Source organism: Zosterops lateralis (assembly GCF_965231275.1).
Source record: "Zosterops lateralis genome assembly, chromosome: 3".
In the NCBI taxonomy this organism is placed as follows: domain Eukaryota; kingdom Metazoa; phylum Chordata; class Aves; order Passeriformes; family Zosteropidae; genus Zosterops; species Zosterops lateralis.
This window is the reverse complement of record NC_139764.1, coordinates 18490234-18512166: the sequence shown is the minus strand read 5'-3', so window position 1 is coordinate 18512166 and position 21933 is coordinate 18490234. Positions and strand designations below refer to the sequence as shown.

The following is a 21933-nucleotide window of genomic DNA, read 5'->3' as shown; positions in this document are numbered from 1 at the left end:
ATCTGTTCCCAAGCAGAAAGAAGGATGGCATCTGAATTATGCAGAAATCATTTTCTATCTATTTTTCTTCAAATGCTGGGCAGTCTTTTTCATAATCCCACCAATATTGCATGTGGCTTGTTCTAATCCTCTGCCTATTTCTGAATATTCAACTATCAAATCTTGGTCTTTTGCTGTTTGTTTTTATGGCAGTGTATTGTCCGGGATGTCATTTGCTTCAGGTATAGCTCAAATTCCTGAATCAAATGTGAAGAACAGTGAGTTATCATTAGTTCTGGAAAGGTTTGAGCTATCAGTTTTTTATGTGGTATTGTAGTTTGTGCATTTCAAAGTATAACTTTAAAAAATAAAACCAAAAATAACCATGCTCTGTTGATTGAATCAGCAAAAATTTTATCAAGTAGCTTAGACCACAAATGACTAAAAGTTACATAGGTAACTACCTTAAATAAGATTTCATTCATAATTATACACTGATATCTTGAGGTATGTGGTTCATTTGTGAAGTATTTAAATCATGTGATCCCCATAAATGCAACTGGAGCCATACAATGAGAAATGTACTTCTTAGGTTTGATGGACTGACGTACAGAGTCTTCTGCAGTGAGCCAGGTGAAATTCCACTGTTAGTAGAGGTGATCGTTACTCGCTTTCCTGATGTGCAAAAGCTCTTGAGCAGTGCTGTAGAAAACTCACTGAATTACAGTTGCTGGTGTTTGTGTCCTTAAAGCAAGCATCTCCTTTTTGTGTTAGTATAGTAACCCAGGAAATACAAGCAAAAAACCCCAAAACAATATCACCCCAACAATAGCTGGCCTTGTATTTCTGGTTAGTTGGCAAAACAGTTTTCCTTTGACCAAAACCCAGTCAATCCTTTTTGTTTTTTGAGCAGGAAAGAGAGCTGATAGATGTTTCCTGGTAACTAGTTTGTGCTACCAGTGCAGGTTCAGAGGCAGCACATAAACTCTGTGCTGTGTTCTTCTTGCTGTGCACATGAACTGTAACTTCTTTGGTGGTGGCTTCCCCTGCTGTCCAGAAGGCAGTTCTTGAAGTATTTTGTGTGTAAGGAGAGATCACAGGGATGGGAAGTAGAAGAGTGGGGCACATTAATAGCAATAGAAGATATACATGGAGGGAGGAGAGCTAAAATAGACAATGAAAAGAAAAGTGAGAAAGTGGGTTGTGCTTTATTACATCGCTCACAAGGGCCATTGATACTTTATGTGGCCTTGTGTTCTTTTGTTGTTAAATCTCTGTCATCAGGGACAAATTTTGCACTTGGTATTACTTGTCCTGTTGTCCTGCATATGTGCCAAGTTCTTCAGCTTCCGTGTTATGTTACTACTTGGTTTTAATAACATTCATCCGGGTTGTCTGGAAATCTGCCTGGGAGACTCAGAATGAAATAAAAGTATTTCCTTGTTGTGTAAGACCTTCTGTCTTTGCACCCTTTCACCTTGGTCTGTTTTGTCAATAAGAGCAGTTATAGCTTGTTTCAGGAAGGTAAACCCCTCTGTATCCATACAAACCAGGCAGCAGAATGCTGAAGGAATGAGCAATATGGATGTAGAACACAAACGTTAATTCATCATCGATGACATCTAAATGCACAACTGTACAATTTCTTTCAAATCTTCATGAACAATTTCAGTCTTTTAGCCACATCTGTACTCTTATTTTACTAGGGATACTTACTTTGTATTCTCCAGCCATGTTAATCCATCTTAATTTGGTTTTGACTATCTAAACTGTTTACAGAATTCATTGTTTCTGAAGTTCTAATTCTCTGTACTTCTCTGCTCATGATGTTATGCTTCTATATCCATGGTGTTTATTACAGCTTTGAAATTCTGCTTCTGACAAAGATGACTTAAGATTAGGCTCTTTCAAATGGAAACTAAACTTGCTAGCTGTTTTTAATAATATGTAAAAATGAATGAATGGTTTTAAATGAACAGGAAATTATGTTGTATACTTAGTCTTGCATGTGTGCAACTCTAAACTGCTTGCAAATACTCGTAATGCTGATTTCCTATGCTTTCTAAAATTAATCTTTTGAAATAAACATGCTTTTAATATAAATATTGGAAGGCAGGAAATAGAAGATTGTTACCTGAAAGGCACGCTCATAATGTATTTAATTACATGTTTGCTTGTGTTTCCAAACGTAGGTGTGCGCCTAGACCGAGTACGTGGAGGTCGCCAGAAGTACAAGCGCAGAATAGATGCAGAGAACAGCCCATACCTGAACCCTCAGCTAGTTCAGCCAGCAAAAAAGCCATGTGAGTACACCACACACACAACATTTCTCTCTCAGCACAGGCTGTTGACTCCTAGCCCTGTTTGCTAAGCTTCTTCTGAGTTGAAGAAGGGTTGGGTCAGAAAATATTACCATGAAGTCTATATCGATTTGGCTGTTAACAGCTTTTGTTTTAAATATGCTCATCTTTCTCAAGTGGAGTTGAACAAAGAGTGTTTTTACAGGTGGAAGTGTATAAAAGCATGGTTTATGCAGTGCAAATTTTACATTTACAGGTTATCTTTATTTTCAGTGGTACATAAAATGGTTCATACTGTGATCATTAGCTCATTGAAGCTTCTACTTTCAGATTTCACAAGAAAGTGATTTTTGTAGTTTTCACTAACTAAATGAGTTTGACTGCTCAACCTCCCAATGAAAATACATTAAGAGCCTCATTAATTTATACCTATAGATTAATACACTACCTAGCATTAGATTAAAACAGCAATATGCCACACTAATAACAAAGCAAGAAGTGGTAGTTTGGGCTCTAGTACCCTCATGGATTTTTTTTTTTTTTTTTTCGTTTTGTTATGTTTTAATAATGTCCTTGATTGTATTTCACCAGGCTGAAATTAAGAGAGAGAGAGATGATCATCTCACTGCTAAAATACAAGTTCCATCCTCTTTGCGATTAACTAAAAATAGTTAGGGGTTTTGCTTTGCAGCTTATATAAACTCAAGCAGTGACTGTACTAATTCCATGAAGTAAATTTAATAGCATTATAGCTGTAGTGCAAGAGGTTGGTGTATTACCCTGCAAAGACACACAGGCTGTGTATCAAGTGTTGTGAACTCTTCCAAATTCAAATGGGAATGCACACATCCAGTTGCTCCTGCTGAGGAGGTTAATTTGCTCCTAACATGGATAAATAAGTCAGTGAAATAAGGAGGGCAAATTCCTTCTTGTCTCCTGTTTGCCTCAGCCCCTAAGCCTCTGACAACACACATGTCAGTTTTAGCCCCTTAAAAATACCTGGCTGGATGGAAAATGGAATCTGTTTCCGATGGTGTTCCCCAGTAGGGGACAGTGCTGTGTACAATACGTTTGAGCATATGGGGATCTGGAGAGCAAATAAACAGTCTTTGAACTGTAAGTGAAAGGGCATTTTAGCTGTGTCAAAGAAAAAGCAGCCAGTTTTACATAAAATTAAGGCTTAAGTGAACATATGGCATAGTTTCCTTTTGCCTTTCCAAAAAACATTATGCTGATTATATTCCTTCAATTGTCCAATCTGGCATCTTCTACTCAGCCTCCATAAGCTGTCCCACTGTTCTGTAAATACAATCTAGGGCTGCACTAAGCAGATTTTGCACATTATAATAAAAACTTTCTGATAATACAATAAAATTTAATAAACTCTAATGCTTAATTTCATTAGAGGTTTAGTTTTCCTGGGTGCACAGATTGTCAGTTTTTCATTTACTTGATATTGTCATTGAGTAGAAATGTTGATAGCCTAACATACCAAAAAAAGCCAAGACCAAACAGACAAAAAAAAAATCCAACCCAAAAGCCACAAGCTCTTATGATATGAACAGAGGTTAATGCAGTTGTACTGAAATGCAAGAATCTCTGTGTAAACCAAAGATTATTGCAACGTGGTGCATTACATTACCTATAAGGTGATAACTACACCGATTTCTGTAAGCTCCAGTTGTCTGAGATAAACTAGCATCCTCATAAATCATTACTCATTATCTGAGTGCCTCCCTCTATTTTCCTTGGCTTGTCCAAGCACAAACAATTTTGTAATAAACATTTTCAAAACTTAATTTTCAAATCCTGGCAGATAAGTGTCCAGATTTGAAACGGTTGAATTGGTTTTGTGTGGAAGTAGCCTGGGAGATTTTCTGGACCCTGACTGATAGTTTGTGCATAACAAAGGCACAGGAATGAAAATTGGGTTCTATTGATTCTAATTAGGGAAACATTAAATAAGATTTACCTAGAAACAGTGCTCATGGCTATTCAATTTCCTGAGTGATGGAGTTTTCTGAGTACATTCAGAATTTTCCTATGTTCTATGCTAATGCATGTGCCAATACATGTTGCTTTTCCCCCTGTAAGGAAAGAGCAGGTGTTTGGAGGATCTTTCCTACACCTACTTCTGATCTCTATTGTATTTTCCAGCTTCACCATAGAATTTGGTGGCCTGCCCTTAGATTTTATTGACTGCAAAAATAAAAAGGATTTGAGATTTTACAAATCCTGAGTCAAAATAGACAATATTCCTAAATCGTCTTTGGAAGACCATTGGTGAGGAGCCTCATACATGAAGTTCTTTGGCCATTTCTTGTGCTGCAGTGGAAAAAAACCCAGAACTTGGGGATGAGAGTGCTTCTTCTTAACTCTTTTATCATGGTTTAGAAACCCACAAAGTAGAAGTCCTCAGCTGCACATGTCTGGACGTTGAGAAACGCTTAATTAATTTATCCTATTTTCCTAACCAATTAAAAATACTGGAATTTGGAAAGAAATAAAGTTACCTTTTCCCGCTTACATGTTTTCTGTGTGAAATTGAACAGCTTATGAAAAGACTGTTTAAAAATTTAAAAAATGTGCAAAGGCTCTTTGCCAATATAAGTTAAAACTACCATCTGTCATTTCTAAACAAGAATAGAACTTCTCATTAATCAGTTTGATAATCAGTCAACTAATTATTCATCAATAGATGATCAAAAATTGAGATCAAAAATTGCATCATTTGGCATAGTTCCTGTAGTTCATATAAAGCATGAATATTTCCCCTTGTAATAAAACAAGCTTGATGTGATGGTTTCCAGTTGGCTCTTGCACTTATTATATGAAGGACCAACATATATCACAACTTCTGACACACAAATTTGGAATAAGGCAAAAATTGTAGAGGTAGTAGATCAGTGTCAAGGAGTCTGTGTCACTAAAGAGCAGTAAAGTATCAGAAATCTGAATCGAGTGAGCATTTTATGGGAATATGTCATGGCCTAGTAGGAATCCTCTCTGACACTGCTGGGCAAGGCACATCCCACTCAGCTTCCATTGCAGGAGAACAATGTGGTCTGTCCTGTGATTTACATGCAGAAGGAGAAAATTATACTAATTCTGGCAGCATTCTCTGCACGCAGAAAATATTTGGTGTCTTCTCACACTGGAATCCCATTTCTATCAAGCCTTGTAATGTGTAATCCCATTGAAGGGAACAGATTCATGTAAAATCACTAAAGGGTGCCATTTGGGCTTCAAAATTCTAATGGTTTATTTGAGGTCAAAGATGTACCTACCAGGAAAAGTAAAATGTGAATATATTGGGAAGTATAGCAATGTACCCTGTATTAGGAAGCTTAATGATTAGTCCTTTTCCTATTTTTTTCAGTTCTGCCTTCTCAGAGTAATAAATCAGGTTCCTGAATAGAGATAAAATATTTCCATTGTGCCTTCACATGGATATAGTGCTCATATTATGTTTATCCTACTTACAGAAGAGTAACACTATTGTAAATCTTGTGGGCTCGTCTCTTTTTTTTCTTTCTGCATTTTTCCATATAACTTAATTGATGATTATTCCAAATCGATGTCCCAAGTCAACTGGATGAAAAAGTAAATATTTAACACATGAATGAAAATGCTTGATAGATAAAAATAAGCAGTATGTGACTATGGTAAAGTATCATTCTTGGCACAAAACCAGTTTTCTGAGGTAGAGTTTGCATACTTTAATACTTTGCTTAGTTTTGCACTCTTTATTCTCTTTGATTTTAGTGGTTTTTCCTGTTCAGAAATGAGAAGGAGATCATTAGTCTGGGTTTGTACATAATGAATGGTAGTTGGGGTCACTGACAAAAGTTACAGATTTCAGTGATTGACTAATTACATGTGGTATTTACTCACTCAAAAATATCCCTGCCTTTAAGGGGTGGGGTGGGTTGCAGGCAATTAGATGAAAGCAAAACATTTCTATTTGAACAGTACAAAATACACTATAATGCATTAATACTTTCTTATAAAGTTTGTACTCCAGTAATAAAAGGGGATCATGTATTTATATGTTCTGTTAAATTTATTCTCTTAAGAACATACATGTCTGGCTTGATAAATGCTGTTAATGGATCAGATTTGTTTGTGCTGTAACTACTTGTCAGAGGTCACGAAGTTACAATAAGGTGTAATTAGGTTCAGTGTCTTAAGACAAATTTTGGTGCACTTTGAAATCTGAGCCATCTGTTTGAAGTGTAGAATGATGCTACTAGTGATCTTGTAATGTTCTGGACCATTTTTACAGATAACAAGATTGTCTCCCATTTGCTGGTGGCTGAACCAGAGAAGATCTATGCTATGCCTGACCCCACTGTTCCAGACAGTGACATCAAAGCACTTACCACTCTTTGTGACCTGGCAGACAGAGAACTGGTGGTGATCATTGGATGGGCTAAGCATATTCCAGGTACAAACAGTATTTATTGCAAACAGATAACATAGAGAAATCATCACATGGGTTATTCTGTGCTGGTAAAAAGTACTATTTTTTTGTCTCCCTGCAATGCATAAAGTTTTCCTAAGTCTCCCAAACATTGCCACAGACGATAGTTTAAGTGCTCAGGTATCCTACCTTGGAAGCAGTAATGTTGTTGCCGCAAGTGTTGCCATGTTAGTAAGTTTCACATGCTGCTTAGAGAATTATTTTGTTTCATGTATTGCTTTTATTAAGATAAACTTCCCTTGCTATCCAGAGCATTAGCCTGGCATAAAGGGTCATACAAGTCCTCTCCTCTGTAGTCATCTGATTCAGCAGTATTTGAATGTGAGTCCAACTCCTCTGTTACATATGTGCAGCACTTCTGACCACAGGAGGTGAAAACTTCAATTATATTTTGGCAAGGCACAGAGGATTTGTTCTCTTCATTGATTGATCTAGTGTGAGAACTGAATTGTACCAACAATTCAGTACAAAGAACTGAATTGACCCAAAAAGTCTCCTCTTACAACTTAGTGTTTCCTTCATCTGCACAGAGTGGAGTCTGCAGTCTGCATCACAAAAATGCACTGAAATTATAAAAGCTGACTGGCAATCTTATTAGCAAGAAAAATGGGGGTCATCAAAAGCCGTTTCTCAGAAGATTAGTAATTCCTTCAAATAACATTTCAGGTGTATTTTTGCCCCTCCCCAATGCTGAGGTGTTTGTTCTTGCTCTGTGAGCTAGCAGACGAACTTAGAGAAGTCTCCAGGGTTCTCAGTCTATCACCTTTCACAAATGGTAAAGTCACACAAAAAAAGGTCAGCTTTTTCTCTTGTTTCTTAAGGTATTTTTCTTGTCCAGAGTGAACATGTTGGTGTGTTTTCATCAGCTCATTAGTTTTCTAATTTTGATAGTGGAGCCTTATTAAGCATGAGAGTGGATAACCTTTAATTCCTCAGAGTAATACGTCATTCTCATTTTAGATATGATTTTGGGACACCTTAATACTAGAATAAATAATCCAGTCAGTTGTTTGTTTATCAGAGTTAAAGATATTTTATTTCTAGTTTCAAAAGAAATTGCAAAGAAATATTCTTGCTATTTGTTTTTTTTTTTTCCCCTTGTTCTAACCAATTCTTCTGGGTCATCTTGGATAAATATAAACACAGTATCTATATATAAATACAGTCAAAGAATAATAATAATTTGTACCTTTATGAAGTGGTTTTTTTTTTTTTTACTTCAGAGGAAAGACAACAGCCTACAGACTCTAAAACAGTCAGTTGAAATTTAGTCATTCTCTGTGCCACAAACGGTGTATAAACAAGCTCTTGTATCACAAGCAATGTTTTTCTGGTACAGTTAACTTATTTCTGTCTCCTTAAACTAGTTTGTCTTTATGCTTTGAATGCTACAGTAATTTCTTTAATCAAATTGATGGAAGTCCCTTTCCCAGCCCACACTGAAACCAATTTATTGGTCATGATACGCCGGCTATGTTGCTAACAGTCGTAACGAACTGTCAGGCAATATCGCAGTGCAGCTAATTTGAAGTCATTAGGTGTGCAGCGTTCAGGCAACAATTTGTTACAGTGGTTAGGAACACAGCTGACATTTCTGAATGGCTTTGTTCAGAGCAGTTCTAGATGAGGCCAAGCAAATTGTAAACTAATTTAAACATCACTCTATATTATAGTAGCTACTTTGTCTTACACTGGTTGCTAATAAAGCACCCCAAATTAAGTCAAAATGAGTTAAGTAGGTGAGTTTGAGTTTCATCTTTGGAAGATACCTAGATCACCTTAACCAAAATAGAGTAGCTCTCAAAAAAGTCAGTCATGCTCCATAGCAGTTACAGGGGAACTTTTGTCAGTCTCATTTGTGAATATGCTGTGTAGCTTGGATTTGGCTGGAGCTATGGGAAGAGCAGAGGCACTGACTGAGCAGCCTTTAAAGTGGTGCCTTTGGTTAGTGTGGAAAAGGTATTAGATGCCATAAACTGGCCCTGAAAATTTAAAATTTGAGCCTCTTGAGGAACTTACCTGCCACAAGACAGCATTTTAATACAAAGTAAACTCAAGCCACACCTACAGTGGTAAAACCATTCTAGGTAAGTGTACTTATCTGATTTAATTTACAAATGAAAATTTAAAAATAACCCCAGGAAATAAAGACAATCTTTTTATATGCCTTCAAGTAACAGAGGACAGTGATAAATCTGTGCTTCTTGTCTGCCATTTGATCACAAAAATCCAAATGCAAAGGGGCTGGACATGTTAAAGGGCAAATAGGTTGAGCTTTTGTGGCTTGGTTGTGAATGTTGATGTATGATTGGAGTGCCTACTCTCAGCTAATATCTGGCACAAAACAACTTCTAGAAGAGCCTGGATTGGTGCTTGCCTGTTTGCAAAGCTAACAAATGTTGCTGTAGGCAGAAGCATAACAGGATGGGGAAAAGGATAAATTAGGAAAGAAGTGCAAATTGCATAAAAGTTCACTGTAGCTTGGCAGACTAGGTAAACCCTTGGTGTAAATCTTGTAGAGTCGATCAATTATACCAGTAGTGAATTTGTGCCTAGCACAGCAAAGCAGCAATCAGCAAATCTTTCTTTACTATAGTGATTTCTTAAGGTTCAGTGTAATTAAAGGCCCTTATATATCAGGTGCTTAATAACTAATAAAGATCTCAACTCTAAAGCATTGCAATGTAAAATTTGTCTTTGTGGAGGAAACCAAAGCAATGTTTTTGCTCTTCTGAAAAAAAATCTTTTAATAGGATTATCTACAAAAAGGTAACAATGCAATATTCATTCTGCCCTGGCCAGCCATTTCCCATTTCAGTCATAGACTAAAAAATGTTTTCAAATTATACAAAGTTCAAGTCCTTTCATAAAATCATTAGTATTTTTGTGGTATTGGAAATATTTCAATAGTTGCTTTTATTGAACAAAAAGTCTATACCATCTACAAAAGGAAATATTGAAAGAAAAATATATATGGAAAGGCTTTATCAGTAAATAGAATTAGTCTCCTTGCATTTATAAATCAAATAAATGGAAAGTGTGTTGTTATGAAACATGACCATGTCTTATCTTGAAGAAGAAAAAGATCACAATGGCATTAGGAAATGCTTGACTTTAGTTAGAGAGGCGTAAGGGCACAAGAACAGATGATGGTGCCCTAATAGCCCTTTTTAAGAATGACAGGGCCCCGCCATTAGCATCCTTTTATATCCTTGGAAATTGCTCATGCCTCGCTTTTATGGTTCCTATCTGCCTGACTCTTTTTTATTTCTCTTTCAATTTCATCCGCGCTCGGATAAGCGCATGCTAACACAATATGATTGAGCTGTAAAATGGAACGCTGTCGCCTCTAATCTCTTTTATGTAGATATGGAGGTACTTCCACACTCCACTTCATTCTCTCTCCATTGTTGGCCTTTTTAGAATGTGTTGCCGAGTAATGGAGGTTCAGTCAAATATTAGAGCTAGGTTTCACAGGGTGTGATAAGAAGATTATCAGGCCAGCAGTCAGATCTATTGTTGTTCTTTGTGTCAGATTAAAATATTCTGATGTACTGTAACTTCGTTAGCAAAATACTGAAGGTGCTTAGGGAGAGACGCTGATGCTGCTTCATCTCCTGCCTGATGAGACAAAACTCCTATTAACTGACCTAAATAAATTGTAAATATATTAGGAAACCTCTGCAAGACATTTTATTTTATTTTATTTTATTTTATTTTATTTTATTTTATTTTATTCTATTCTATTCTATTCTATTCTATTCTGTTTATTTTTGAAATAGGGAAGCCTTCCTTAATTCAATATTTTCTGGTGGTTGAGTTTCCTACCCCTCACATTGTATTTTGGGGAGTTTTCATTTCATTGGTTGCATTATATTAATTAAACTTTAGCTGTATAGGGTGGTTTTCTGCTGATCCCTGTTCACAGCACCAGAGTCTTTTCAGCGTGATTTTTGTAACTCTCTCATTGACATTCACCAAAACGTGCAACATACTTTCATATTAAGTGGAGGCAGCAAACATTAAGCTCTTAAAAATGTGCATAACAGGCAGCTAAAGACAAAATGTTCTCTACAAAATTTGCATGCATGAAAAAACATCAACTATACCATAGAAATCAACTTTTTGCACTTAAGATGAAAAATTTGTTTGGAAACAGTAAATCAGACTAATACATCAGAAATAACTAGTTACATTATTTAGTAAAGTAAGCCTGCTTGTCTTTAGCTGTGTCCCTGTTTTGTTAGCAGTAGCAATGTTCAAGGAAGGGAAGAGTTAGAAACCCATACTGCCACTGGTGCCAGTATTGCCAAAAAAAAAAAAAAAAAAAAAAAAAAAAAAAAAAAAAAGATTTTGATGTATCAAGTACAAGGATGTTTTGAATATTTTAGTGTTAATGTTTTTATGAAACATTGTTGTTCCAGCATACTCTTTGTGGAGGACAATATTTAAGCTTTCCTTCCCAAAGCAGCTCTCAGGGGTGTAGTTTGACATTCTAATGTTGAACAAGAACATGATTTGCTGCAGAGTTGTCATTTCTAAAATGCTATTTTCTCACCGTGTATTTGAGAAATACCGCCCCATGTAGGTAAAAGTACAGAAAAAAGTTGACCACAATCACTTGTGGGGATTGTTATTGGGGCAGCCCATAGAGGATCTCAGCTCTGCAAGGAGACAGGTGTATTCCTGTATGTCTGTACCTTGCTGCCTGCTGCTGTAAAATGCATTTTTTGTGCTCAGCCTTCCCTAATCCCTTGTGCTGCCAGCTGGATTTAGGGCCATTTCAGACACAGCCCTGCAGCTTCTGAGAGCACCCCATCACAGGGTGCCTGTCCCTCCACAGAGAGCTGGACATGTAAATGTGGTGTTCACTGCTCATGTGACACGGAGTGAAGGATGAGTTGTGAGGTGCTAAGAGGTTGGCAGGAATAATAACTTCAGCCTCCCGGGGAATCAGGACATCCTGCCCTTTCTCAAAGTGCTAACTGGGACACTTTATCAAAAGCCTGGTATCTGCCCTTCTTTTAACTCCTTCTACAAACATGCTTTAAGTACAGAAACCAGACCTGCTCTTCCTGCAAGGGAAATGTTCTTGAACTCACAACTAGTGTGACATGTGATCTAAGGCAGGCCATTCCCTGGGCCTTGGGGGTAGAGATTTCAGCCAAGAGGTTTCTCAAAAACTAATGACTTCCTTGTCTTCTGGCACTGAATTGTACAATATGGGAAATCAGCAATTGGCTGCCGGTTTTATTTTTGAGCATTAGTGTGGATGGACCACCCAACACTGCCAGGGCTTAGATCATCATGTTGATTCAGTTTTCTCTTAAGCAGAATGGGACAGCAGTGTGCCTAAAATGCCAGCAGTTCATCTATCCTGGTGTTTAAAGTTCTGGGAATGGTGGCAGTTTTCAGTTTTTAATTTTTTGAGGACAGTATCACAGAGAAGGTTTAAGTGATCTTACAAGGCAGGGAGGAAGAAGTAGTACAATGCATGTCCACATGAATAAACATGTCCACAAGTCTCCTAGCATTTTCAAGGCAAGACAAGGGTCAGTAGTGTGGCAAAAGGTAGTAACTAAAGGATCTGTTTAGGTTTTTAAAACATTTTAACATACCCAGCTGAGATACAATGTTGAGCTAATCTTGATGAATCTGTTGCTGAAGTCAGTGGCAAAAATTCATCAGATTTCAGTACAAAACAGTAATAGGCTTTGTGTACAACTGGAGATGCACACATCCTTAGTGTGTCTGCTGAGTTCAGAACTCAGACAACACTGGAGAGGTGAGGAGGTTTCTAATAATGCTAGACACAGATGTCCTGGGGTAAAAAAAAAAACCAAAAAAAAACCACTTTAGTTTCCAGGTTAGTCACTTCTGGCATTTTTTTACTTGTACTAACTTAAACTGAGAGGGAAAAAATAATCTCAAACATATAAACATCTCATCACCTGAAAATTATACATGAATATAAAATAAATATTCAGTAAAACTCAAAAAGACACCTGAAGCTCTTGCTAGTTATGACTTAAAAATCTGTACCTATTCAGTGAAAAAGCTTGTTTAGGAATAATCATCACCAAAAGCATAACAAAGTCAAAAAATTGAATTAACAGGTAACATTTTAGGGTTTTTTTAGGAAAAAAGAAATCTCTTATTTAAAATCCTCTTCTCTCAAGATCAGAATTAAACAGTGACTTTATGTCTCTATTAAGACATTTATTCACCTTTTATTCATATACAAGTACTTGCTTTGTACTTGCTTTTTTTCCCTGTTGTCTGTCTCCTTTCCTTGTTTTGTTGTCTTTTTTTTTTTTTTTTTTTTTTTTTTTTTTTTTTTTTTTTTTTTTTTTGAATCAGTCTTCTCCCTCCACCCATGCCCCCAACATTCACACTACACTGTCTGGCTGTTGCACTTCTTTTTTTTTTTTTTTCCCAGTGTCCCCCTTTATCTGCCTCAACCAATCTCCAAATGAATGCATGTCTATCATGGCCTTAGCTTTGACACTCTGGATATATTGATTAATAGTTGCCCTAAGCTCCTTTTAGCAAATCAAATTTTCACTTTTAGCAAGGATTTCGCCTCTGATTTATTCAGCAAAGTGAAATGCACTAAATTGACTTTGACATTCAGGGAAAATGGCTGAAAAACAAAGAGGGGAGGAAAGAGATATAAATTGTGTGGCAGCTGGAGACTTCAAGCATAAAAGAGGCTGGTTCCTATAGAACATCACTGGTTAATTTGGAAACATGCATTTAAACAGGAGTATAAATTATTTTCTTAAAATTAGATGTTTTTTAGGCTGAGGATTTGGGATATAGTAAGGTTTACTTAGCAAAATGCAATATATTCAACCCAAATTCATCACTTGCTAATCATGGTGCAAGTGTGGGACCCACTTTTGTTGCCACTAATAATTATTATGTTAAACGAGAGACAAAGAGGTTTCTGAGTAGTTTTATAATGAGGTGCTAAATTGGTAAATATCTTCCTACCATTGCATTATGTTGTTCACTCCTGTGGCCCTTTAAAAATAAGAAATGATTAATAAAAAAGAGCAAATCAGCAGTAATGAATGCCAGTGCTTTTCATTTTCTTTCCATAAACAAAAATGCCTGGTTTCTGAGTCTTAAATGCAAAAGTACAAAAAGATGTAGCAGCCATTTGCTATTATTCTTCCAGCAAAATCAAGAGTGTTGTATTACACTGAGTGACTAGTAGACTGAGTTAGAGGTGTTGTATGCTCACAGATGCTGTGTGACTGAAGTACTAGGAGGCTGAAAATGCCTCCTTTCATATTTGCAAGTGTTCAAATGCACTGCTAAATGGAATAAAGGAGAGGGGAAAAGAATGAGAAAAAATATTATTCTGTTCTATTAGCAGATCTGGATGTTTTTGAGGGGGGGTTGTACAAATCTGCAAACTGAAACTGCAGGAAATGGTTTGGGCTTGTTCCATGGTCAGATACTACAGCAAAAATTAAAAAGAAATACAGGTGGTAGTTTGCTCAGTTAATCTGTAGAGACAGACCAGGAGCCTTTGGTAGGCTCAGTTGTCATGGGTGTACAAGTCAAACATGCTGTGCCAGCCTCTTGTTTTTCAAGGATCTGGCCCTGAAGGGATAAATCCCCATCAGTAGTCAGTGTATCAGTGGGAGCTGAGAGTTTCCTTTGTCCCCTGTGTGTACTCACCACCTCAGGACTCTGCAGCACTGTGCAGAATCGAGGTTTAAGCAAGTATTTCCACTTAGGGGACAACAATACTCACCTTTGTACCCACTTCTTGTGTGACAAATGGGTTTACTAGATTAGGTCTGTGTAAATTGCAGATGACTCAGTAGCAGTTTTCCTTCTTCTAAGCCAACAAGGAATTAATCTTATTACCAGAGGGTAAGAGGTCTAAATGTATCTTAACCTTTTTAATTTTACTGTAATCTCCATTCTTCTTTTTTTTTTTTTTTTTTTTTCTTCCCTTGGAAGCAAGCTGGGTGTGAGGCTTCAATAATAATGGCCTTTTGCAAGTGGAACAACCATCGGGAGTGCCATACCCGAGATAGCTGGGCACGTTAGATTTTCAGGCATGTGCCTATTCCATCATTCCATTGCCACCCCCCATAATTCAGCTCAACTTTATTAAAAGACCACCGGTTAAGAGCACACTGTATGAAAGAATTGAAACTTCCCAAATAGTCTTTTAGGGGGTGTCCTTTCCCAAACTTCCCCCAATTGTACAGCTCATACCTCAAGGATGGCCAGCTTCTTACAAGTAGAGCATGGCTGCAAAGCAGGGAGATGCCTTGCTCAGAAACACAGGAGGAAAGTTGGAACAAATCTTGACATTATTTCTTAAGTGAGGAATTTGCAAAAGAAGCAAATGCAGCAGAACCGAGTCTGTCATTCATGTTCACTAAGTATCACTTCTGTATTTACAGGACTCCTCTCCTCTAGAAGAATAATGGTTATTTTTCAACCAGATTCAGTTTAGAGAACATCCAAAGAAAATGTGGTTTTTTCAGTTTTAAAATTCCTGAAGGCTTTGTTGGAGATAAGATGATCAATTTTATATGTAATTTAAATTGGCCTCTGAAAGGATCATAGCAGACACTGAGAATGCAGAAGTAAACTTAGAGCAACATATCCCTCTTATGGTAACTATTTAGGCCATTTTAAACTAAACATTTGACTTACTCATCTAACTAAGCCTCCAACAAAAATGTATTTACTTTGTTCTGGGTGGAGAAGAAAAGAGCACCTTCTCAGTTATACATGTTGACACTGTAAATCCAGGATAGGAGAGGGGAGGAGGGGAAAGAGCCAGTTGCTTAGACTGGATTTAGGGCAGACAGGTCTCCACCTGTATGACTGGGTCAGAGACACAGGATGGTCTAGTTTCAAGTCAGCTGAGACCGGTTAAATACTGTAATTCTAAGAATGCATCTACTTTCTCTCTGGATAAGTTCAGCTTCACACCTGCTTAACCTACATTAGAATAGGATTAATTACCTGAATTGCAATGCCCCCTTAGCCAGTCAGCACGTTTCTGGCAGGGCACATGGTGACCTGGGTCTGGTTATATATAGTGTATGGATAACAGGGGAGCACCTGCGTTGTAACGGCAGGGCTCAGTCCTGCCCGATACAAGAATCAGCAGTTTTTAAAAAATGAGTCTGCAGAAATTGCTTTCTGCAGCAGCTGGATTGTACCAGGGCTTTATGAACTCATGTCTTCATTGGTAGTAAGTTTTTTTGTTGGGCAATGTTCAATTTATGCACACACATATAAATATATATAGTGTATATGTGTGTGTGTGCAGAAAGAATCCAAGGAAACACAGAATCCAAAGAGTGCAGGTACTGGATGCCCCTGTATTTAATTCCTTAGATGGAGCAGTTACTTGACTGTAACTTTTGACTCAGTGTTCTATGTTACTTTAATTCATCATCCCCAAGTTTAATACTGCATAGCAAGCAGTATTAAAATATTGTGATGATTCTTCATGCAAGAAAACACACAACCTTCCTTTCATTTGAAAACCTATTCTGGAAAGTTCTCTGAGAGTTTGTTGGTCTGGCCAAGTTGTTTTCCACAGCAAACTCCTGAGGCACATGTTATAGATGAGTGGAAATTTCACAGTATAGCTCTGACCCTTCTCCCCAAGATGTTTTCATCTGCCACGTTGTGCACCATCAGTTTCAATCAGCTGCATTAAGAGCTGAGGTGAAATCAAATACTGAAATGAGACACAACTACAGATGCAGAAGGCTCCAAGTTCAATGGAAGTGGCACTTACAGAGCAGAGTCAGTTCACTTAGCAAGTCCTGACATGTTATGCATGAGAACACCGGAGCAAAGAGTTGTGGTGAGGGTGGAGAAGAGGCGGGGGCAAATCTGCAGTTTTTGTGCATCCAGCTGTTGGAGAGATTAAGGAGGAACAGTTTAGCAGATAATGACTGCTGCTCATATGTTTGTTCAAAGAAGTTGCACTTCTGGCATAAATATATCATGACACTAGCAGGCTGAAGGGTGTATTTTTAGCCAGAGATTTCTTCTGGCTGTGCTTTAGCATCATGCCTGCCCTGCTGGACAGGCATTAGACTCCAAACTTACTATGATTCAAGCTATATCTAGTAACATATAAAACTTTCTGTGACCCTTGTGTCTCTCATTAATTAACTATGCTTGCAGTTAGAAGAATGTAAGAGTCCTTCCCCATATCAGTCTCTTGTAGAAAGCCATTCTACTCTGTGATCTGTTCTTTACTTTACTACTTTGAAGTTTCCCAGAGATAAAGTTAACTGTTGGGTGGATTCAGGAGCAGCTTGCTTAGTGTCAGTGAATCTCCAGCTACATATATAACATGCAAAATGCATTGTGAATTCCAGATTATCTTCATTCAGTGAGATTATCAGAGTAAATTTTAAAGTTTCTTTGTGTTTCAAGTTACTTGAATGTTTTCTGGACCCCATTAATGAGTTGTGCTGAATGCTTTGCTGAATAGATATGCAACCCAAATTTGGAGTTTGCAGGATTGCACTGGCACATCAGTGGTGATGAGTAATTAATTTGCTGTGCTCTGTAATCCTCATATGTGAAGTACACCATGGGCTCTGTAGTCAAGAGGCCACTGGGAAACAGGTGCCCCAGACAGGCAGTGCAGGGAGGAGTGGGGACAAGCAGGGCACATGCCGTGCAGTGTTATTCCTGCTTCCTCTGTAGCATAAACCTACAGAGGGCAGTGTCTGACAAGAGACTTAGGTGGGCATTTCAGGAGATAAAGTCAAGAAAAGAGGCTGTTGGTTGACAAGGAACATTTGCATCTTCATAACCAGCAGCATCATAATCAGCCAGCATCAATGACAAACATAAAATCTTTCAGAGACCCTGCTAGGAGGAATTAAAAATGCACCTAAAATCAGCTTGTGGCAGGATGGTGGGAACATGGGCTGCCATGGGTGTCCTGAGTTCCAGTGCTGCAGCCAACACAGATGAACTCCAATTTGCTGTTGATGGCTGCACAGACAAGTGTACTGTCTCCGTGCTAGAAAGTGGTGGCTATTTATATACTGAATGGCAATACTAAACAATTTAGGAGAAGCAGTGAAGTGTGTCCTATCCAATTAAAAATGCAGTGAGAATTTTAGGTAGGCAAAATGTAATTATTTAATTGGAATTTGACCGGGATGCTTTTCCACTGTTAAAATAAATATAAATTACATGAGCTATAAAACTTTAAATTATGAAAATATTTTGAGGTCTTTGAGCATGGTAATTGGAGCTATATATTCAACTTTGTTTTTAACCTGCCACTTCATAATGGCTGTTCCCTAAAGCAAGTTTTTTTTTTTACATTATCGAATATCCCTTAGTGTAGCAAATTAGCAATCAGTCTGGAAAATATTTAAATAGTACAATCACATTATTTACACAGGCACTTCCCATTGTGGAGCATTCTCTGTGTTCCCAAATATATGTAGGATCACTTCCTCAGCTGTCAGTATTCGCTCTCGAACCTCCTTCTTTAGTAAAGCTTTATATGAAAATCCATTTAGGCCAATAGAAAGACTTGCCTTGATTTCACTGCTTTGGATCAATCCCTAAATATGCAGGTCACAATCCGTAACCTGTATGAACCTCAGAGCTTTATTATTTGCCTTCTGCTTGAATTGCCACTTTCATGTAAATGGGGGGGACTTCGTGCAATTCCTCACAAAAAGCTCTTTTTTTCCTTTTAGTATTTCTTTTTATTAATATTAACGAGAAAGAGAATCCTACTGTGGAGAATTAGGGTCATTTACTTTAAGCTGAATAAGAGTCTGGTCTTATCTAGAACCATATTTCAGTGCTTACAGGAGCATCAGCATCTGGCCATAATGATAGAATGTTTGCTGTGACAGAAACCCTGAATTTAGTATTTGGAATAATTTTAAAACAGTATCCAGCATGTCCCTGGAAACAGGTTCTCTGATGCTGTGGCCACAGTCAGTGATTCCAGTTACTTGAATCATGTTGTCCAAAATACATTCTCCAGTTAGCTTCCTATCAGGTTAAGGAATTCCAGGTATTTATTCTATAAATTTTGTGCTTGTGGGGTCTGTTCTCCTGGGGTTCCCTGAATTAGAACCATTTTTTTTAAACGCAGTCCCCCATCCCCACCCCCATTTAGTAAAAGGTTCTTTTGCCTTATGGTTCTGCTCTTTGAGTTTTTGCTTGCTGCTTTTTAAGAACTGAAGGCACTGTAAGTCCTCTCCTGGTACTCCCATTGATACATTTATACAATGCTGAGGTACAGGCTCCATGTTACATCCATACTTGGCTCGTTATCCTCTTATCAAGCTCTTTGCATCCCTTTGTTTATTTGAGGAGACAGGAAGACTGTGTGAAGGCTGCTTAGTCAGGGATATCAGCGTTGTTGGCAGGGGAGTGATTGCCAGTTGAAAAACAAGGCATTATTGCTCATTTTTTCCCTCTTATTAGTTTGATTACATTTGCAAATCAAATCAATCCATCAGACATGATCAGGCCTCGTCCGCATTTTAAGGAATAGTAATCTCCGTCTAATAAGATGCAAATGTGTCACATCGGTAAGTAACCAATAAATCATCGTCTTGTCTTTGGCAATCATTAAATATCAGAACCAACAGTCAATTTTTAGTATTTTCAATTTGCGATATGCCGCTGGAATATAAAGATAGATGGACGTAATTACACAAACCAAACACTATTTCAGTTCATTCCAGACAGCAAATTTAGTGGAAGGTATAACTGGCTTGTCATCACACTACATTATTCCTGGCGGTTCATGCAAAGTTCACAGACAAGCTTCAAATGGACATTGCTTTTTTTACTTCCCTTAACAACATTCCCACTACCACCACCAAACTTCAATAAATGGCTTGAAACGCTGTAGGACATCACTTCCATCAGTGCACAAAAAGACACAGGAAGGGAAACATTACCCCTTTTCTTAGCACAGGCACCCTGTGCATGTGTAAGACTGAAGGCCAAAAGTTTCCTAATACTTGCTGTATTCTTCCTCTCTCTTTCTCTTCCTTTGCTTTTAGATATTTTAATCTGAAATTTCAGTATTTCCTCAGAGTAACTTTTTCACAATTTTTTCAAGTTACCTCAGGTTTAGTAATTACAAAACAAGCGAAGGCAGACAGTGAGAAGAATTGACACAGCTTCCCTCCCTCTCTCTTCTCATCTCCACCTTTTAGAGGAGTGAAAATTCAAATTGTTTTTCTTTATCCTTTTTTTTTTAATTGATTTGGGATTTGGGAAAATTGATTGCTTCATGTGCATCCCAGGCATTAATTGATATGTTTATTGTCTGTTCTGTGATGTCTTGCTTTCCATGAATGACTCTATTTGTGTACAACAATTTACATGCTTTTCAAGAAAGAAAGAGGCATAAGATTACACCCTGGCAGCAGGAATGGCAAAATAAACCAAAACCTTGTCTTAAGCAGCATCCCTTTTACCTGGATATTTTTGACTGATTCAATAATATAGGCTGCAGGCCTTAAAATTGCAGACCTGCAGGGAGAGTGCTAATTTCAACAGGAATTTGGGCCAGTTGGAAATGATATTATTGGGACTTCTTACAATGCTGAGTGACATGAGAGAGAGAGAGAGAGTGCAAAATACTGTCTCTGCTCTGACACAAGCGGCTATGCGGAAATAAGAAAAGAGGATTTTGTAGGCTTGTGCTGACTTAATGTAGGTTTCCAGCACACCAAAGCCAGACAGTGGGCTTACTGTGCTTGACCTTAAGAAACTTCTTGCCATGAGCTATGTGCCCTGGGTGGACCTGCTGCTTCAGCATCCTGTTAGTTCTGTTTGTTTCAGCAAACTTGCTTTGGGAAGCTGAACCCCAGGTGCTTTGGAGTGACTTCTGGAGAGATCCTTTAGCCCCCTCTGTGAGAAGATAGTTTTTCACAGTAGGGTTTGATTTGATTTGGTAAATGAATTAAATGGAAATTAGTGAAGAGGCTTTCTAGTGAGCACACCCACTTGCTTTGGGCTCCCCATCGTGTTGAACAAAGGGGTGGGAAGAGTGGTTGTAAAAACGTGAATGTGTAAGTCCTGGGTAGTCACTGCATGTTACTTATTCTTGGTATCAAAACTCATGTCCTTTGATGAGGGGAAATTGCAAAGAAATACTTGTAAGCTGCACACAGTGTTGATTCCGCATACCAGAGATTTAGACAACTTAAAATGTACCATCAATTAACAAATTTTTCTTAGTTATTTTGAAAAAAAAAGTTATTATCTGTTTCTATAGATTGCAGTGGTTCGGCTTTTCCAATGGGTGCAGTTCCGGCCAGCCCTGCCGCCACTACATCCAGGGGGCCACTTTGCCAGAGGCGTGGGCAAACTCGACCACGGTGCGGATAGTGCGCAGAATAGAAAGGCGGGACTCTCAGGGTGTGCAACCAAGGGGATGCGTGTTCCCAAGGCAGCGCTCCGAGGAGAGACGCTGACCTCGGAATGCCACGGCTCTTTATTGAGTGGGTTACAGGGGTGGGATTGCGTGGGACCAATCACAACCTTTTGCCAACGTATAATGAGGGAATGCACAACTTTTGAACCAATAATAAGTAACTTGGGGAGGAGGAATACATGATGAGGGGGTGGGGAAGTTATATAACTTAAAGATTGACACTTAACAGAAAAGTGGTAAACAACTATTATGGGATAGGGTTACCAGGACAACCAAGGTTTTGGCGGGAAAGTCTGGGGGAAGGGGGGAAGGGGAGAAGGAGAGGGAAGGAGAGAAGGAGAGGGAAGGAGAGGCCATCTTAAACAATAGTAATAATTACAAAATTATAAAACACAAATTATAAAACCAAACTGGAGCAGTAAAAACCCAATTGGAATTGAATTTAAGCACCACCACAATAGATTTTTATCCTCAAACTCGTGTCAGTCTCTAGCAGCTTTGTGAAAAGAGGTTTATGCCAGATCTAAATGAAGCAACTAAGTAATTGTAGCTCTAGTCTCAACAAACTTTGAGCTTCGTGGTATTTTACATTAATGCATTCCTGGATGTTCCATGCCTCAGTTGGTAGACCGGTGGTGCCGAGTTGTCTTGCAGAATTCTCCCATTTTTGTAGTCTCCAGAGACTCGGGTGAGGAAGAGCTGCACACAGAGGTAATGTGCCTAAGAAG

General features: G+C 38.1%; 1 protein-coding gene across 42 annotated transcripts in view; it reads left to right on the top strand.

Annotated features, from left to right (window-relative positions):
* The window catches only part of ESRRG (estrogen related receptor gamma), a 393084-nt gene that overhangs the window by 337815 nt on the left and 33336 nt on the right, over positions 1-21933 (top strand). For all 42 annotated transcript variants that reach the window (XM_083857929.1, XM_083857950.1, XM_083857945.1 and 39 more), the window contains 2 exons: positions 2172-2282; positions 6565-6726. In XM_083857929.1, coding sequence (XP_083714055.1) covers positions 2172-2282; positions 6565-6726 — 273 coding nt within the window. The remainder of the gene's footprint in view (positions 1-2171; positions 2283-6564; positions 6727-21933) is intronic.